At 41.9% G+C, this 21,098-nt stretch overlaps 1 protein-coding gene across 1 annotated transcript in view; it reads left to right on the top strand.

The window, feature by feature from the left end:
- Positions 1 to 21,098, top strand: part of rapgef1b (Rap guanine nucleotide exchange factor (GEF) 1b) — a 48,119-nt gene that overhangs the window by 8,149 nt on the left and 18,872 nt on the right. The window contains exons 2-6 of the mRNA XM_042394539.1: positions 17,236 to 17,381; positions 18,016 to 18,194; positions 19,994 to 20,150; positions 20,247 to 20,335; positions 20,427 to 20,585. Coding sequence (XP_042250473.1) covers positions 17,236 to 17,381; positions 18,016 to 18,194; positions 19,994 to 20,150; positions 20,247 to 20,335; positions 20,427 to 20,585 — 730 coding nt within the window. The remainder of the gene's footprint in view (positions 1 to 17,235; positions 17,382 to 18,015; positions 18,195 to 19,993; positions 20,151 to 20,246; positions 20,336 to 20,426; positions 20,586 to 21,098) is intronic.

Below are 21,098 nucleotides of genomic sequence, written 5' to 3'. Positions count from 1 at the left end.
GGCCTTGGTGACTGAATGCAACGATCTCAACAGCTGAGGAAAAATGTGGAGATCCAGAAAAAGGAGGTTTTATGTCAAGTTGTGTGTGTGTGTGTGTGCATGCATGTGTGCGCGCTTGTGCGAGTGTGTCAAATCCCTCAGACCCCAGGGTGGCATGGTTGGGTCAGGGAGCTGGCATACAATGTCCCACAGTTGCTGCCAGTTTCCGATGGCAGTCTAAATCAGGAATGGAGAGAGAAGTTGACATCGCTTGCAAACAAGTCATCGTTGTTGTCAAGGCAGATGTGGGTGTGTATCCGCGAGGGCGTGAATGAATCCATCAATGGTTCTGAATCTTTTTATCATATTTAAACAGTATATGACACATTTCTTGCGTGCAGAGACACACAATGTTTATCACAGAAATGACTATGACTGAGGCTGGTACCCTGTGGGTAGAGTGCAGGCTCTCTGTTTGAATGTGCCTCCTCTGACCCACTTCCTCTCCAGTGTTCCTCCTCATGCAACCTGAATGAGACAATATGTGTTTTAAAATAACATCCAGCACTTTGGATTTATGAGGTTCAAAGCTAACTGTAAAACACTGAGCCAGGATGAATTAAGTTGGCTCCTGTAATCGGTGGACTTTGGTTTTAGGAGGTCAAACAGAAAACATTTCCCATGGAGACGTCATTCGACACACATACTGTGTTTCCGCTCCTCACAAATCTTCTTTTCCAGTTTGAATGAATGAATTCAAGAGTTTTGCTCATCAGTCGTGAATCGACTGTGCCAAATTTGACATCGGAAATCATTTGAAATTGACGTTTGAAATCAGACTCCTTCACTCTGCGGTGAAATATTTCTTAAAACAAATGATCATTTTTGATTCATTAATACCATTTTGTTATTAAGGTCAAGAGCTAACATTTCATATAATAGCTTAAGGATTTCCATTTCTTTAGAGGAAAAAACCTTGATGTTTTCAACAACACCTCAGTAATAGTTGTGTTTTTTACAAGTCTAAATCTTTACCCTCAGCTGATCCTTTCATGGCTCTCCAGCGGAAAGCTACGAGCGACGCCAGAAATCTTTTCATTTTTCATTCTGTTAAAACAAACAGACTTATATTCTTGCGCCTGTACCAGTAAAAGAATCGTCATTTTCAGTCACATTAGACACAATCTGACTCATTTACTAAAGAATTGAGGCAACAACAACACACTGAATAGATCACTTTATAGTAAGTTATGTTGTAATGGGCCTGCCTTATTTTTTTCAGATGGCTTTTAGTATAAATGTAATTGCATGCACATGTTTTGGAGTCTTTAAAGCTTGACGTCGTGCTGCTGCGATACGGTAAAAGACACGTCTGTTATTCAGAGGAGAAAACGTCAGTCCATCAATAAATCACCTGAAGATGATAATGCAGTTATGTAGATGCAACTTTTTTCATTCATTTAGATAGAATAGATAGAAAACAGAAAAAAAACAACATGGAACACCAACAATACATCTGTTCTTAATGATTAAATTAGACGAATAGATGAAATTGAAAGGACTAGATTTAAGTATTTAAGCTCAAGTGATTTTCTTTTTTGAAGACAACAATAGAGCCCTTGCGGTCTTTGTCCCGCCTTCTTTTAAACTCAAATCAAGTTCCTCCCAAACTACACGTTCCTGCCCTGACACGCTGTTTCATGTGGAAAAATGTCAAAGCAGCCACAGAAGAAAATTACAATCTCACAGCCATTTTACGTGACCCTTTTCAAAAATATACAAGACACTACTGTACAATATACTCGGCTCAGAAGAGATAGACGTCTTGCGTGACTACAATAAATAAAAAGAAATATCCCTGTAAAGATGAACACAGGTTTTTATTGAAAGAACTGTATAACAAATAGAAAAGAGTGATGTCTTCAGGTTTGCTCAAACAGAGACGGTGTGACGCACTTTTGTGTGCAAGACAGTTTAAAACATAAAAAAAGCAACAGTAAAGTTATTTTAGTGTGTAGTTGATTATACATGACTTCCTTAGTTGAAGCAACCACCACCCAATTATAAGTGGCTGCGTGACTCTTGTCCTTTTGTGACGGACACATCTATCATCCCGTGAGCCTATTTTTAAAAAGCTGAGAAACAATCAGAATACGAGGTAATCGGTTTGTCACAGTGCATTTATACTGCGAGATAAGATGCGGCCTATTATTTGGCATCTGTCTGTCAGTGTCGTCCAATGCAGCGTGTTCGCAGAGTGTCAAGAGGATGACAAGTAGCCCAGTGTACAGACAAGATCAGCTTTGTACAACACTCTTAACATGGGGTGGGGGAGGTGGGGGGGGGGGGGAAAGTGGTACCACTCCTCACTGCTTGAGGCCATTTACTCACAAGAACGCCGTTGCTTATGCTTCTCCGTCTCTCTGTATCTGTCTCTGTCTTGTACTCAGGCAGTGAAGTGATTGGTTCTCTTGCGGCTGTCTGTGTGTAGGATCAGTCTCCTATCTCAAGTGCTTTATAGCGCGTTTGCCTCTCGCTCTCTTGCCAAACAGATGCCGTTCACTCGCTGAGAACTCTGAATTCATCTCAGTAGATCACAGGGTTTTTTAAAGCTGTCGCAGTGTGTCTCTGTTCTGGTGCTGCTTGATGTTAGAGATACTGACAAGCTGGGTATTTATAGCGTTTCGTGGTTCTTTAGTCTATTGGTTTCACCCAAGGTGAACCTGCTGCCTGCCAGCCAGTCTGCTCCGCTGAAACACTCAGCTCAGAAAGTGAGCTTTAAATGGAATGCTAAAAAATTCAGTAAACCGCTGTAGCCGGAAGGTCACTTGAAGGATCAGACTGCTTTGAGCGTGTTTGTGTTTGTTGTGTGGCGCAGCAAATGTCTTTGTCTCGTGTGAGTTTCTGTCTGTGTGTGTATGTATGTATGTGTGTGTGTGTGTGTGTGTGTGTGTGTGTGTGTGTGTGTGTGTGTGTGTGTGTGTGTGTGTGTGTGTGTGTGCGTGCGCGCGCACCGTGCTATTTGGCCAGGCCTGTCTAGGTGAGATAAGTTGTTATACAGGGGAGCTTGCAGAGGTACCGAGTCCAGGCTGCTCTTGATTGGTAAGTTTATCCAGAAAAGAGGGAGCGGCTCTCAGTGAGGGAGACAAGGGACAGGAAACGGTGCCAGTGGCCTCGGCGTCAGGGGGGAAGGAACAGGAGGGGTACCCAGAATGATGTGTGTGTGTGTGTGTGTGTGTTGTGTGATTTCCCGCTTTCAAACCTCTATATCACACGTATTTGCCCTCCACCACTCATGTTAACCTCACATCAGCGGAATCACGAGCCCGTCACCACTTTGGCTTCCTCGTACGGCTGGGCAAAATGACCAATATCTGTTGGTTATTTGCTCGATTAGTCATCCAGTCATCAAAATCTGTGGAAACAGTGAAAAGTGCGCGTCACAATTTCCTAAAACCCCAGCTGATGCAATCAAATTGCATCACTGTCACATAACATAAAGAAAAGCAGCAAATCATCATACTTGAGAAGCTAGAACTAGGGGATTTTTGACATTTTTGTTTTAGAAACTCTTAATCACTTTTCAAAACAGTTGCAGACTAATCTACTAATCACCTGATTGTTTCAGCTCTAATCTCAATAATTGAATTTATTTAACTCAAAGACGATAAATTGACAGTAACAAACAACTACCACACCTCTGCATTTGACTATTATGTGCCATCTACAATGAATTTAACATTTTATCATTATCACAATGATTAGGATACTGATACTGTATCTGATTACTGATTAGCCCATTTGAACATGCAGGATTTTTAGCTTTCTGGAGGCGACTGGATTTGATAGCCTCTGTTATTTTATAACTATTGTGATACAAGTTCACCTCTGGATGTTTCCTACTAAATTTTCTTGTGTTCTCAACACGTTTTGTCAACGTGGCAAACTATGTGTGTAGCTGTTAGGTTTTTTATTTCACAATCAGGGCATCAAAAACTGCTCATGTGCTACATATTCTGTTTGTTGTTGATGCTGTTGAAAACCAGCCCCCGTGGCATCCCCTCTCTGTAGCCTTTGCTTGCGATTGAATAGTTTCAGAGGCACTCTTTGTGTACTCATTTGTCTGTCTGGGGACGTGGACGCTTTCGCATTGTGTGTATGTGTCTGTTGTACGTAGGACAATTGAATGACCTAGACCGCAGGGCTCCCTCCACTGCTTTCAATACAACCCCAATGAACTTCTATGCCAAGTGATCCCATTAACTAGTTCCATTAGCTCATCCCGTGCCCATTATCAGACCTCGACCCATATTGAAACCATCCAACAAGAGTTACAACTGCTGGCAGAGAGCGAGGATTACTTGAATATTTGTAATACCTTAAAGGTTTGTCACAGCCAATGCAGCGTGATAGGATGCGATTGTGTATATGCTCACTGTAAAGCAAAGTAGTAAAATGAACTAATAAATTGTTGTTGATTTAGCTGCAATTAAGTAGACATGCTAACATAAAAGGGAGGGTGTATAAGAGTGCCCATCAAAAGCACTGGAGCAGAGGAAGGGATGAGTAATAATAATAAAAGGAGCTCGGGGGTGGGGGTTATCGTGGCATCTTAGCTGCCAATAGTCCCAGCGGTACATTTAGATAAACATTTTTTCTTCTGAAACCTGCACGGTGACGCGCAAAATTGGACAAACAATGTGGTTTTCACCATCATCACACTTACTAGAAAGGAGGAAATATGTGGGCTAAGTACAAGCAAAAGGTACCAGTAAGCATGAACCACCAGCAGCAGCAGCAGTGGCAGCAGCAGCAGCGGGTAGACACAGAGTAATACAGGTGGAAGAAAAGATGGTGTTAACTCCAGACAGAGAGAGAGAGAGAGCTTTGGAAGAAGGAGTTTTGTTGGCTTCATAGTTAAACAGAGGAGGCATTGAGACTAGAGACTTGTAAATGTTTATGCCACCACACAATACACAAGCCTAATGGTCCCACCCCTCATCCAAAACACCACCTTCCAGGCTTCTGGCCTACATTTGACACAGGGCAGACCACTTTGGTAAGAGTCATACTGTACATTATCTGATTTTTTTTTTTTTTTTTTTTTAAATGCACTGATCTGATCAGGTGGTTTTTGGTGGAGGTGGAGAAAGTTAAAATGTCTCCAAAACATTTCTCATCAACAACGAACTGCTCAACTCTTAACAGCTCATGGAGTGAATCTCTTCTCATTAATAATGCAGTGTTATTTCAAAACCTACTTAAAGAGACGAACCTTCTCTTGAGCTTTGAATGCAGCTGCAGCACTTTGTATTGTGTTGTGGTAGTGAAGGAAGTCCCTGCCAGGATTTACTGTTTATTTCTGTAAGCCGTGCATCAGTCGTTAACCTGTCCACCGTTTGACAGTACGCTGCTACATTTACTTTGCAGATAACATTCATATATTGACACAGCTCGCCATTAGTTTGCGGTTAATTAACTAAATATATTCAAGTGTTTTTTTCTGGAATTAAAGAGTATTAAGCTAAAAAAGCAGTAACCTATGCCTTTTATATTATTGAAAACTGATGCAGTGACAAAATCAGAACACACATTAACATCTCAGCATTTGTTATTGTTTTTTCTGAAATGTGTTTTTGGTTTTGTTGTGTTTTCGGTTTTACTGTTACTGAAATGTTTTTGTGTTTTGCACCTCGGGGCCGCCGTATAAAACAGCCTGGAAAGTATAAGATTTTTCACAGAATGGTTTTGTTGCCTTTTAATCTTTATTAGATTGCATGTAATGAGACAGTATAAGGTCTATATTTGATAAACAGAGTTTAAATAAAAAAGGACAATGCTCTTTTCATTGCATGAGCACAATGAATAGCAACATAAAAGCATTTTCCCTCTATCAGGATCCTGCTTGAGAAGTTGAATTGTCATTAAAGTGAAGCTGACAGGACATATGAATTTGCAGATTCAACTCAAAGTACTCCAGAGCTTTATTATGACCCACTACCCCCAATATCTTCACATCTACAACATTTTATATGCAAGCCGTGTAATTATGGAGCTGTGTATAGTCTATTCTAACCTCGGTAGCCTTGGGTTCAAGCTCAGCAGTTATTTTAAGAAAATGTTATGACTGCGAAACATTACGTTTGTTTCTCTTAAGTGTTCTGCCTCAAACCTTGTTTTTCTGTCACGGCATTAACCTTATGTTATAACCTTGTGACTCTGTGTGAGCGAAACACCGCTTTGAGCTACTGTTTTACATCGCTATACATGACAGAAGACGCAGACGATATATCATGCATGGTCAAGCAGTTACAGTAGACCGCTGTATGTGTTTCAGTGTTGTGAAAACACACATACTTGATTTCAGTAGGCCATTTAAACCAAAGCACAACACGCACATGACCTTAGATCTCCGTAACCCACCCAAGGCGATTGCCGGCTACTATAGAAACAAGATGGTGCAAGTACGCATCAAAGGAGAAATCCAGGTCAGCGTGGTTGGTTTCACAAACACAAACATAACTTCCTTCTTTGTTTTGATGTAAACGAATGATCGAATTCTTCTGTTAAACTCTGCCATGCTTGAAATATTTTGGCGTGAAGTCGTGTTGTCCTACCGTTTATCCTGACTAATAAGAGTGTAACACCATACGGTACAGATTAAGCAGAGTCAAGAATGCAAGGTGTGTCGCTGAGAGATCAGGCTGGATTTTGTTTTAATGTGCCTCTACACGCTGCTTGTTTTCCTTATTATGGTCTTAATGCAGCATGTTTTCACCCCTGCTGATAATTCTAGTTTTAGTCAACTGTGAAGATGTGTAACAGTATTGAGTTGATGGTACTTTTTATTTTTAGATTGTTAATTAAATTGCGGATCAGATCACATTTGCATTTTAAATGTTATTCTCCCCCTTTCTGTACTAAAATAATCCTTCAAAAGTGGCAGAACTGTGGGTGAGTGGGTGTCATTCTTTTTATCTCACAGTGCGATCTAATGACTCATAGGGGTAATGATGTCATGAGCAGGATTTCCCCTGTATAGACGGATTCTCAATCATCAGACATTTAGTCTACTGTCACACTTCTGTTATTTGATTTGAGAGCAGATGGCGCAAACATGGAGACAAAGACTGTTTTGCCATCCTACTGTCTTTCATTCCTTTCCTCATCCTCATGTTGATGATCAAACACCATCTCACTAAGCAGTGATGGATCTAGTTTGCTGTTTTGTAATATGGATTTGTGTTATAGATCGTCTGCACTGTGTGGCCACGCCGTTAGCCATGGTTGACCAGGCCATCTGTTCCCATGCAACCCAGCACACAGAGTGCCTTCATCGCCACATTGATATTTGCCCCTGATCATTGACCCGTGGCTGGTGGAACTGCTTTACTAGTCACTGACATTACTGAAGGACATGTTTGTGTAAGTTGTTTATCACGTAAAATATCAGCTGAGGTGGTTTTTATAGAAGCGGAAATCAGAGGGAAAAAAGCCTTTGTCCCAAACAAATGGCAAGTGGCATTTTGTGACATTTTGTTCCAGACAAGAATTGAAATAATAGTAAAATTGTTGGTTTTTGGTAAAACAAACCATGTCATTAAAACAATTCACAAGACTTTTAAGTGTTTGAAAAAACAAATTTGGGTTTCAAATCTCCCAATTTGTAAAAGTCATTGGATGTCAAATACAAATGAGATAAGAGTGAGCTGCTTTTTGTGATTCTTCATTGAAGTATTCATTTAAATATAAATTAACTTCTAAAGTGGCTGATGGTTCTCTCAGTTGGAAATTGGTAATAGTTGATGGTAATCCCTGTTGCTCAGATGCCAAATGAAAATTATTTGCCCATCATGTTTATTTTCAGAAGTCATTTGGAAGTGAGTGGCTGGAGAAATCCAGTGTTTGGATGTGTCGGTTTACATTGATAATTTGATTCTCCACATGAAAACCACCTTCTGCGTCTCATTTACTCATTTGTTAAGCGAAATACAATAGATGGTAAGTGGACAGAGCACTTAGCATCTACTGTAGCTCATTTACTTACTCGGTAAAGTGGACTGGATGTGCTCAGTCTTCCTGCTCCTTCCTGTGGCTCGCTGTTGAACAGCATTCTCAAGCAGCACAGCGGGAAAACTGTAAAACCCACCACTGGTCTTCTTCCTCCATTACCTCTTAAATCAACCATTACCCAGGGCCCCATCCCATACCAGGGCTTGCTGCCTTCCCTGCCATCTTTGGACAGTAGCTTTGCTCGCAACACACAAACACGACAGCACAGTACTGCTTGTAGATAACTGAGGATATAAAGGGGATTCCTACTAACAAGACTAGGTCAAAACACAGTGTATGGCCGGACCGTTTACAAAACGCTAGAGGGCTTTCAATTTGAAACAACGGATACAGGCAGTGGCAACACTCGGCTGGCCAATGATGTAACTTCATCACTCAGTCACGCAGTCAGTCACAGACGGTGTCGGAAATGAATGGGGAGCAAAGGCAAAAACAGCCCAAGAAGTCTCAGAATGCCCCTAAAAATTATGATTGAGGGGCAAAAACGGCCCCCAAGATTTTGAAAAAATCATTTTATTTAATTCATTTAATTTCCATTTCTGTCTCTAATACACACCCACACAAACAGCGCTGTCGTTCACACTATGCTGCTATTACGATACCTAGCAGAGGTCATGCAATGCTGCACCTGCAGTGAAGTTGGCTGCTGCGATGGACTGATACCTCATTAAAAAAAAGCTCCAACTGTTACCAAAGAAAACAACCCGAATCCTGGCCCCTTCACCAATCCCACCCCAAGCAAATAAGATGGCAAAGAAAGTTGCTGCTTCTACAATTGGAAAAGTATAAAATAGACTTGGTGTTGAGGAGCTGAGTAATACAACTCTCCTCTACTATAAAGCATGCAGGGCTTGCCCATCCAAACATAGTCTTGGACAGCTAAAAGCTAATCACGACCTTGTTAAAGGCAGGGAAGAGGTTAAAAAGTATTCAGCTCACCGTCACCAAACAAGCAAACATCACCATCATCATTGCTTACGGTAATCACCATTAACGCTAACGCTAGAGACTTTAAAATGTCTTTGTTCTGGCGCATTAGCTAACATTAGTGTCAACAAGCTGGCTAGATAACGTTAATGTTACAGCCTACATGTGAGACTTGCCAACTGGTCGGGTTTACAGATAAGTGCCGTTGAGTAACGTTACTGAGCTCACTACTTTTTTCAGTTTACTAACCAATGACGCAGTGCTGGATAGTCTTTTCTATAATGTTACTTCATTCATGCTCATAATGTCAGCAGGGCTACATTTGGGGATGACATGCTAAAAAAACTCAACTTAAGTGATTTCCAGAACTGCATCAATAAAGAAGCAATATTAAACTCTTTTTGGCTCTTTTGACAGTACTTGTAGATACTAGTCTGTGATTCTGTGAAACACCTGAAGTCGTGGCATGCAATGTTTCAGACCCACAATGATGAAATCATTGAAGTTAGACTGGTTCTGGCTTGTAGGAGATCTGAATATGATAATACCCCCCCACCCACCCAGAACTTTTGGTAAATCAAATTAGATCAAGCCCATTAAATGTTGTCAATATCTTATACTGCCATCTAGTGGTTTATACTGAAGGCTCTTCCTAAGTAAAATCTTAGTTGTTGAAATGGAATCGGCCTGCATTGTTTTGCTTTTCATGTGCTTATTATTGTAGTTAGAAAATGTTAAACTGAGGTGGTTGTGGTTACACAAGGTGTTTATCACTTTATGCTTTTTAATCTGGGCTCAGTTCACATTCAAAACAGCAACTTTATGCACTAATTGCTATTTTTGCTATAAGTGCCCCCCCTAAATTTTATAAATTCCTCAATTTTTCATACAGTAATGTCAAAAGTTGCCTCCCAAATATTTTTTTAATTTCCTACACCGGTCACAGACTTATGCGTTAATAGGGCTGGCCCCGCTGTTGCGGTCCAGCCAAAAACGTGAACACAGCCAGCAGGAAGCCAACCACTACAATGGAGAGAATAAATAATTCACTAAGCAGTTAACTATTTCCTGTTGAATTTTTCTCTCCTTCCTCTTCATTTTTTCTCTCTGCTGGTCTTCTCACGTGCCTCGGGCTTGCATTCCAGTCTCTTGCTCCACAGCAGGTCCTGTCTGTGGAGATATGATACTTGGCACGGCTTCTCTGCGGTTTTTGTTTTACAGTGTAGCAGGCAGTAATTCACTCCCTATGTTGTCGTTTTTATAGACAAATAAGGCGTCATTGCAGGCAGAGGCGCTTATAAACAATGCACTGTCTATTTAAATGAATCCTGGGGTGGAGTTTCTGTCATTTGTCATAAGTTTGACCTAAGTGTGCCAAGAATGTAGCTTATGTATTCTGTGTTCTTGGTATTGTACAGTAAGTACAGTAAATAATGCGTAACACCAGTTATAGCCGTGGCTTTAAAGAGAAGTCGTAGTTCTGACAACAAGCTGTCTTTCTCACCACGTCTCTTGGGTTGTTTTTTCTGTCCATGCATATTTTTATTTGTCTATTTGCGTGTCTGTGTGTGTGAGAGAGGTAGAGTCATATTTATAGGAGATATGCAACCACAAATACGATGTCTGAGTAAAGACAAACAAAAACTTGTCACTGTAGCGGCCGTTCGAGAGTAAAATATCTCAACTATTGGAGGAGTTATCATGAAATTTTGTACAGATATTCATAGTCCCCAGAGGATGAATCCTACTGACGTTGGTGGTCCCCTGACTTTTTCAAGCACCACAACAAGACACCACTGTTGATATGTTTGGTTTTTGGTGAAATATCTTAACAACTATCAGATGGAATACAATGAAGTTTGGGACAAATATCCAACAGATGAATCCTCATAACTTTGGTCAGAGTTTTCACTTATCCAGTGAAATATTTCACTATTTCTTTTTCCCAGTTTTAATCCTGTGTCCCTGTGTTAATTGTTCATTTATCTTGTTATATGCCAAATATATGTCAAAAAAAATCAGTATTGGAGTATTTTTACATCAAAATCCCTTTCTTCTCTCTTGCTGTAAAACGGATTCAAACGTTGGATGACTCACTCTGCATTCATTCTGCGTCTCCAAAAGTTAATTGAATCAGATGTGACTTTGGGTGAGTAATTAACCACACTGGTCATATAAAACCACACGTCACCGTTTGTTTGTTGTAGTAGCTAACAGAGCAATACGGGAAGAGATGTGTGTTTGGATATCATTGGGCAAAAGCTTTTTCATTTCCAGAGCAATGTGGCTGAGGTCTGATTCAGTCATCTCTCCCTCATCCTCCTCCTGATCTAACAACAGGTGAGGGAGGTGTGTATGGAGCCAACAGTCCTCTGTAGTCGACTTTCTCTCTGCAGCTCCATATCGCGCTTAACTCTAAGCCACGCCCACTTTTAGCGGTTAAATCTCTCTTGTAACTGTACACCAATCAAATACTCTGTTTTACTGGGACTTTAAATTATCCAATACTTTTTTTTTTATGACCAAATACTTACATAACTAATGACATTGCTATTAGCCTTTGTGCTTTAGGTCTGGTGCTAATTAGCAAATGTTAGCATGCTAACACAATAAACTAAAATGCTTAACTTGGTAAACATTATATCCGCCAACCATCAGCATGTTAGCATTGTCATTGTGAGCATGTTAGCATACTAATGTTAGAATTTAGCTGCTGCGCCTAATACAGCCTCACAGAGCCACTAGCAAGGCTGCAGACTCTTAGTTATGTTAACTTTTGCTTGTATAACCATTTAAAGCAAAGAGCATAGAGTGCTTAACACTGATAAAAATAAAGAAATGCATGAAAATTAATTATCTAGAATGTAGTAATGAAATGTAAATCCAGTGTGCAGTATGTGTGTGCACATTCTCGCAGATTTAGTTTTCCGTGCAGTCAGTAGAGCAGCAGGGACATTCATTCTCCACACATCATTTCAACTAATGTTTACTGTCCTGTCCTGCTTTCTGGAGCAGATTGATTCAAACATAATTTTGTGTCCTGTACGGAGACTTTTTTTTTTTTTCTCCCCTGCCTTCCCTTCTTCCCTCCTCAACAGCTGGCACCCACCTTTGTGACCCTTGCTGCAGTTTTTTTTTTTTTTTTTTTGCAGGCTCAACAAGTCCATATACGCATGGCTTGCACTCAATACACTTTCATTGAGCAGCCCTTTCTGAGGGAGTTCAGCAGGAGGTGACAGCTGTGAGTGTAACCTTAAGCACAGCCTCCTGTGTATCCCGCCACTCTGTTTTCCTCCTATTCTAAGGATTGAGGGGGGGGGCAACCAGCTGTCCTGTATAGATCACACCTGTACTCAACAAGAACCAGATCAATCTGTCCACCTGTCAGTTCTTCAGTCAGATCATGCTCATATGTCACCAGTCATCAGTGGTGTTGTCAGGATCACTACCAGCAACTGGGATCCTGGGATTTCCTACAGAAGTGCTTTACTGTTAAACCTTTATCCGGAATTTTTATCTGTCTTTATGTATTTTTTATTTTGTTGTTTCAGTATATCCTGAAATCATTTAAGCAAACCCCAAATCCTAAAAAAAGTAGAACCAACCAGTTGCTGCATAAATGAGCAATTTCAGGATGCTCTGGTATCCTACTGGTTAAGACGAACGCCACATAACTGCAACATTTGCAGTTGGAAAGCCCACGCACCCCCTCCACCCACACCCACCCCCAGAAAACATATATATATATAACAGATTATAAGCAATTTTGACACGATTTATATTAACAGAGAAATCAACATTCCTGTGCTCATAAAGCCTTTCCAGTGTAAAGGAAAAACACACCGTTACACTAATAAAAATGTAGTTTATTAGAAAGCAGTTTTTCAAAGACCTTCAGGGATGAAAAGGCACGTTAAACATTTTTGTGAAAGCAGAAAAAATCCCTGTTCATGTTTAGAAAGTAAAATGAGTTGGGACTTTTTTTTGTAGAAATGTTAAACATACAGATTTAGAACTACGATAGCCTGGAGGGATTGTACCTGCGCTGTTGTGGCTTTGCTCTGGTTTGGGGGAAATCCCGAACTGGTCAGATTTCCAGGGAGGATAATAGATGAACCTGGATGGCTGGTATATGTTTAAAGTATTTGCAACAGAATTAAATCGGAGGTCTGTTACTACACAGTTAACTTGACAAATGAGAAACATGTACTTCCATTTAGGATGTATTGCACACACTTGCCTCAACTGCGTGTTTGAGCTGGAAGTGTGTGTGTGTGTGTGTGTGTGTGTGTGTGTTTGTATTTGCTTATTGTGTAATAAAGCTTCAAGACAATCCAGCGACTGTAAGGCTCCTGGGGACTCTGCTATACTACAGAGTTGTGCGAGAACTCTCCCAGGCTTTGTTCAAACTAGAGTGTTTGTTTTTAAAAGCCCCCAAGGCTTTTTCAGAGCGGCAAAGTGTTTAAGCAATTTAAATGCCTCCAAAAGTGTTTACTTGCGAAATTCTTCCCTATTTATTCTTAACAGATTTTCGCATTCCTCTGATTTTTGTTTTCTTTTCCGCATGTCCTTCACAACAACATCAACAAACCATGCCATATAATTGATACTTTTGCTACAAATACCAAATTAGAAAAAATAACAAACATGAACAGTTTATCATATAATACTTTATTATCAGGGCTTTCACAGGGACTGTAATTACAGAACTGTAAACCCATCACGCTGTACTCTGACTCTAACATAGTGAAGATCAGGGGACTTGTGTTCAGTTGTCATGGGAAAAGTGCAGAAGAAGTAACCACACTCGACTGTTTGTCAGGCTGATGCATCTGCTGTATTTAACTTTATTTTTTAAAGGAGTAGGGAGTCAATTCAGGAGTTACAACTAGCAAGAATCAACAAGGAAAAAGTGTTACGAATGAATTGTTCCTTCCTTGGAATGAGGTGTTTATTTCCAACCTTTCTCTGTTCACTGCATCTCTAAAAGGCAGTAAAAAATACCAAAAAAAAAAATTTAAGATCGCATATGAAAATGTGTTGCAGATGTATTAGAGCGTTGAGGCCTGGATAGCTGTAAAAAAAAAAAAAAAAAAAAATCCTGAAAAATGTTTTCACTATGTGGTTTCTTGACTCTTTCACGCAGTCCATGACTAGTCAGATTCAATGTGAGAGACATTACAACCGATGACATCACCGGCTCATAACTCGGGACAGTGGCAGGAAGGCAGGCAGTTGTGGAGAGCAGGAGGGACGGCTGGGCCCGTCTCTGGTGGAGGAGCAGAGGGTGGAGAGAGAGAGGCCTGCATGACTATAACAGAGCACTTCACTGTATTCTCTCTCTCTCTCTGTCTCTCTCTCTCTCTTTCCCCCCGCTGACTTACTCTCTTTCACTCCGTTCATTTCTTTCTGTTGGTGATGTCATTTCCCTGCTGAGCCAGACTTCCAGTGAACTCAAGAGGAAAAGGAGGTGGGGGGGGAGAGAGCTTTCTGTTTTCAGAACAGAAAGAGGGAGGCGGTAGAGAACTGAGTAGGGAGCAGAGGAGACAGGGAACCAGCACCCGTGTGCATGATAAACAGCTGAGCCACGGGGGCTGCAATGATGTCTGAGGGCCAGCTGTATCGATCACGGCAGTGAGTCATTGTGCTGATGTCACTGCTTCTCAACTCCGGGCTGGGATGCAGCTGTAAACTCGCACATAGTCCTTCTGGGCCCGTTGAAGCTGTGAATAAGCGAGAGGATCCAGCATACTGTGATGTTAACCACAGTCCCTGTACATATGCCAGTAATAATGAGGCAGCAGGGTCAAACAGAATCAAACAAACATTATCTGCGACTAAAATCTTATGTAGGCTGCTGTGCAATCAAAAGCATATGGTTCGCTCTACACATTGCTGTAAAGTGGAACCATGCCAGGTTAGCATCCTGCCTAGCGGCAAAACTGGCTAACACAGGTATGTGTAGCCTCAGGCTACGAAAAATCCTCACACAATGTCAGCCCTCGCTGTTATTCATTCTGTATTTAGGTGCACTGAAGCAGCGCAGTATCCCCTGTGGCTAACCTACAGATTATTGATCCAGACAGCTGTTGAGATGAGCAGGTTGTTGCCCTTCTGCGGGGCCTTCATTGTGTCTAGTCAGAGCAGCAACTACCACGGCTTGAGGCTGAAGCCAATGCCACTGACGGCAGCTGGATGCTGGCTCCAAAAGATCCCTGGCTCCAGTTGACTCCAATGTTTGAAAGCATAAACTTCTTTCTAGAAATGCTAAGTCAACATAGTCTCAATCGCTAAATGTAGCCCCTCTAATAACTGTGCTGGTGGTCATTTTGGAAGTTATTGCTCCGTTCATAATATTTGAAGACATGTGGGAGTTGATTGACAGCTATGATTGACAGTCCGCTCGCCTGCTGCTCTCCCCAGCTCCAGGGCTCATACTGAGTCAGACTATTTTGTGGTAAATTTAATGGTAGCTAATTTAGCTAAAGAAGCTAATTTTAGCTCAAGTGTACACCACTTGGTGTTCCCAGTAAGCTTCAGTCTGAGATACTGGGGCCTGTTTCCAGAGTGTGAAAGGCAACACCCGGCACTCTTTATTTGGAAGGTCTTCGCTCCAAATTGAAAAGACGGCATAAGCAGCGACTCAGGCTTCAAACCTCTCTCCAAAATAAACCAACGGGTGACGTCACACCTCCCTACGTGCATCTTATCTGTGGTCTAGACACTGTTATGACTGATGAACTGTTTGTCTTCCTCTCCTCCTCCTCAGTCCTGCCCACCTGACTAGCTGATGTTTTATCACACAAACAATTTTTAACACCTCGTCAAAACGCTGCCATATCTGTCACACTGTGGTTTTTCGTCTGTAGTGACATAACTGCGATACTAATGAAATTTACAAATATTCTATATCTGTCTTGCACATGTCTCATAAAATTAGTTAGTATTTTTCACGAGCTGATGTACTCATGTAGGAAAATAATTTTGCCTGTTAAGTGATGTTGGATGTTAGGAACTAGGTCAAACGCAAATTAAAGGTGACACAATAGTCATGAGATACATGTCCAGTAGTTTATTGAATCAGCTATGTGCCGTGAGTAATTGAATAATGCTGATATATTCATTTATTTTTGCACACCATTGAGATTTTTTTTTTTTTTTCTTAAAAATTCCAGTGTAAAACAAGATCCCGAGAGGTCACGCATGCCTCATCACATACATTAGTATGGAGAGGAAACTGGAAGCGTTCTCGTCGTCAACGTTTTTAATGAGACACACAGTCGTCCTTGGCTGCCTCAGCGAACTTTGGCTTTTTCGCTCGGGTGTAAGGGATGATGAGGATTAGGGCTGGAGAGAGAGAACAGTAGGGTGGATATGCGCGAGGCATGTGGATCGATGGTGCAGATGAAAGCGCTGCCCGGCTGGAAGTCTAGCTGGTGGTGTTTTTCCTGCTGTTGATTGCTATTCAGCATTCAGTGTTTTTACGCTGATGGCCGTGGAATGCCAGATCCCGCTGTCATCGAGCTGAGGGGGAGATTACAGCAGATAGAGGTGTAATTTTGCTGCTGATAAAAAAAAAAAAAAAACAACAACAACCCATGCTTCCTGCTCAGGCTTCCACTGCTGTTATTAGTATTTATCTCCTGTTTCAGTTTGGTGAGAGGAGATAGAGAGGAAGGGAGCAGGAGAGGTGAAGGGAAGCAGGGAGTGAACAGTCAATTCTTCCGGGAGTGGAGGTCTTCTCTCCTCAGATGCTATCGGCACTCTCAACAGAAATTCTGCTGAATTACTCTATTATGAAGCTTCTCTCAATTATGTCCCATAAAGCAATTTTCATCTCAGCACTAACTAGAGTATTTTATTATAATCACACTCCTCTGCTCTGTCCTCATCTCTCTCGCACATGTGAGGGCACACATCTGTGCACATAATGCGCTGCTGAAAGAGGCTCTTTGACTGCGCCTGTCCAGTAAATTTATTATCGGGAGCTAAAAAAAAAAAGTAAATGAAATGTGGATCTAACAAATACTTAATAATAATAATAAAATCTCTGGTGGTCTCCATTCTTTAAAAATATGAGTCTTGTTCTGGTGTTTTGCTGGCTTTTTCACTCACTTCCTGCATAGTTTCAGACGAGTAACATTTTGTGCTCTCGCCATCTGTTATTATTTCATTTCTTACCCCGCTCCCCTCCCCTGAGAATGGCTCCTCCTTGACTGACCACTATTTTTCTGTCTCCCCTCTCTCTATCCATAGACTCGCAACGGTCCCATCTGTCCTCTTTCACCATGAAACTGATGGACAAGTTCCATTCCCCCAAGATCAAGAGGACTCCATCCAAGAAGGGCAAGCAACTGCAGCCCGAGCCAGCAGCCAAGAGTACTGAGAAACCTGCTAACAAGGTATGTGTGTGTGTGTGTGTGCAGCCAAATAAATGTATGTGTGTATTGTGGGAAATACATCTCTTTCCCACCTATTCTGTGTGTTTGTTTGCCTATTTGTGAGTCGATTGTTTTCCTGTCAAACGTTTTGTTGCTCCCATATTCCATTGTGTCTGCGTGTGTGTGCAAGAGTTTCCCTGCTGGTTCCCACAGCTTCCCCAGTCGCTGTGGCGGCTGGCTGTACTACAGCAGGTGTCTGAAACTATAAAGACATGAATGGAACTGGGCTGTTTCCTGAATGAACTCCTCCACTCCCTCTTAAGGCTTTTGGTGTAATGAGTATATTCCCCAGCAGCCCTGCTGTGAAAGACTAGAGAAGCTGAAAGAGGCCGTTGCTGTAGTACCAAGATGGCTCCAAGCTGCATCCCATGATAGACGGTGCTTTGAACTGCGGGCTGACTGCGAGCAGATCATGGGACTAATAGAACCAAAGTGGAGAGCCCAAACTTTTGTGAAGGATACAAAATAGATTGTTTAATGATAAATTACTTAACTGGTGTCAAAGAGCTTGTTAGGATTTAATCATCATCATTAGTAGTTTTGTAGCACAATTCTAATGCACCGTACTGTGTTATTGCTTTTTTTTTTTTTGTAGAAGGTTAGTCGGCTGGAGGAGCATGAGAAGGAGGTGGTCAGTGCCCTGCGCTACTTCAAGACAATCGTGGACAAAATGGTCGTGGAGAAGAAAGTGCTTGAGATGCTTCCAGGCTCGGCCAGCAAAGTGCTGGAGGCCATCCTGCCTCTGGTTCAGGTAGAGGCCCGGATACAGCACAGGTGAGTCTTATGTTTTATAAAACAATAGATGTGAAATTTTTAGGTCAATATTTGATAGGTTAGTGCATAAAAAAATATCCAGAATCCTTCAGTTTTTTGGGGAAATGTGGTGGAATAGAAATGATTTGAAAATAATCCTTTTCTCCCTATAGATGTAATAATTCACAACCATCTGTTGATTCATTCTTTTCATTCTTGCCTCTTAACGTAATATCTAACATAGCTGGTATGCATGCCGGACGTGTTAGCACTAGTATGATGTAGACAGCTTGTGAGGATTGATAATATGTTGCAACAGATGACATCCCTCACCTCAAGCCTTCCTGGAAGTGTGTGGATTTGTTGCCTGAAGCCTTTTAAAATGCCATTCATATGTTAATCACCGTCAGCGTGACGCATTATGAGGAATGTTACCTTCAAGGAAGAGGCATGGATTTTTACCTTTCAGATATATTAAACTGATAAATATGACTTTGTTTTCACTTCCTCCTCGTTTAAAGTAAACCCTCTCTGTGAAAGAAACCTTAGCTGCTAGTTTTGTTTGGACTGTCAAGACATGTTGGAACTTCTCTTTCTTTGTCTTTGTGCCTTTCCCCAATCCGTCAGTACAGATGAAGGTATGGAGGTCAGAGGTGACAGATTTTGTATCTCACAGCTCCTGTGTTTAGAAGCGATTGATGGATTGTTGCTGCAACATCGAGAAGCCAGCCATCTCTGGAGATTTGACCCCGTGTAGTCAAACCCCCCCCCCTGATAGATCACAGTTTGCTATTTAGCTTTAGCCTGAGACTCCATGCAGCAAGTTGAACATCACCGCCACTAATTTCACAGCTTCTCCTGAAGGGCAGACCAGATGTTTTTGGCAAATAAGCTACTTTACATTGTTACTATTGTGTTAATAACGCTACAATTCTTTTTAAGTGAAGTGAGCTTTTTTTCCCCCATCTGCTAAACATGCACAGTGTTCTATAGTGTTAGATTGTCTGCAGTGATTTAAATCAATATTGGTCAGAAAACTAGGTCAACAGTGGGTGTAACTCCTACCTGCTGTCTAGGCAGTTACATTGATAAAAGAGCTTATTTGCCAAAAGGTTAGAATATCAATCTTTTATTCACAATATCTAGTGATACTGACTGGTCACTACTTAGCTCCAGTGTAACCTTCCAACTGTCCGCTATCCCTCAAATCTCCTCCTCTAACCCCCATAGCTAGACTCATCTCCCTCTCACCGTAGGGCTAAGCTGTGTACAGACACTGGATGGATATTCCAGCACTGTGAATCAACTGCAGCATGTCGCTACAGGCCTTTGCCACACCTTAGTGTTGGGCCTGAATGCATCATTCACTACAGGCAGAAACAACACCCCTCTTCCCTGTGTGGTTATACAGTACATTCCCCTGTCAGCACTACCGCAGGCAGGCTTATCCCAACCCCCAAGCCTCTAGTCAGGCATACCTGCAGTTCCCCAACAAATACCCCTCTGAATATGTACTTTATTAGATGGTAGATAGATGGAAATGTCTCATGTGTTCTTGTTTTTATGTGATTTTTTTTTTCTCACACCTCCAGTCTAACATGTGCTTGTCCCATCGCTTTTTTTTCACGCCCCTTCTGTTGTGTCGTCTTAAATCACTCTCCTTTCTGCACCTCTGGTCTCCACACCTTCTCTCACCTCTTGTACATCATGTCCTTTCTGTCTGCTCCATATTCTCTTGCTCCCCCCCCCCCCAACCCCCCGCCAATCCTTTTTTTCTTCTACTCTTACCCTCCGACCCTGTTCTCACACCCTTTCAACAGTTCTGCGCTGTCCTCCTGCCATAACCGTGTGTACCAGAGTCTGGCCAACCTTATCCGTTGGGCAGACCAGGTGATGCTGGATGGCATCGACTTGGAGGACAAGGAAAACGTGGCGTCCGTCACGAGTGTCATCAAAGCAGTGCTGGATGGAGTAAAGGTAAGAGAAACTGTTGTGGATAGTATCACCCGTCCTCCTGCGGTGTTGCTATTGAAGGAGGCACTCAAGCTGCCTGTGTGCGTTTTGTGTGAACAGGAACTGGTGAAGCTGACTATCGAGAAACAGGAGCAGCCGTCACCTACCACCCCTAACAAACCAGCACCACCTGCTACCACGGCAGAGAGGTGAGTATGAAGTGTGCTCAGCGGAATACAAACATACCCATTCACACAATCGGAGTAGTTCTTTTCACTCACACAGCTTCTATGTGTGTAGCAGCGTGCCATCGGAGATGCCCTTGATAGAGCGGGAGCCGGAGGTCTCAAATAAAACAGCTCCGGCAGCTATTCCTGCAGAGGCCGCCTCTGACATACCAGATGAGGATGTAGCCCCACCAAAACCCCCCCTTCCTGAAGCCAAGATGGCAGAGCTCAGGTGAGAATGCACACACTGCAACCGCAGGGGGAAGATTCTGCATTCTCTCTATATAGAGTTGCTTTCTGACAGTTGCTGGATTATGGATTATGGACTGAAATATTAATTCTACAAGACAATACAATTCTACAATTTCTCAGTCCTCGCTGAGGCTTACAACTTCCTCTGACAGTGCTGTGGCCTCATTCTTCTAGCATCATTTGTTGATTTTAAAATATTTCTCTCTCAGGGTGTTTTCAAACCTATAGTTCATTTGCTCTGGTCTGAATCAGTGGATGAGTTGGTAAACTTGGCGCTTTTTCCCGCTGGTTTAGTTTCTTTTCAGACAGTAAAATACAAGCAAAGCAAAATGTATCACTAAAAGCCACATGAGAAAATTCGCTCCACTCAGTGGTTAGTTGTGTCCGAGGCCGGAGCAAGAACATAAACACAGGAGGTCCTAAAGAAGGTCCTCTGGCCAAACGCAATGTACTTTGTTGGGCTTCTTTACAAAGTCCAGGACCTCGATTCACT

This window comes from Thunnus maccoyii, chromosome 19, assembly GCF_910596095.1.
Source record: "Thunnus maccoyii chromosome 19, fThuMac1.1, whole genome shotgun sequence".
Classification (NCBI taxonomy): Eukaryota; Metazoa; Chordata; class Actinopteri; order Scombriformes; family Scombridae; genus Thunnus; species Thunnus maccoyii.
The sequence above is the reverse complement of the archived record's forward strand: the minus strand, read 5'-3'. Positions and strand labels throughout refer to the sequence as shown.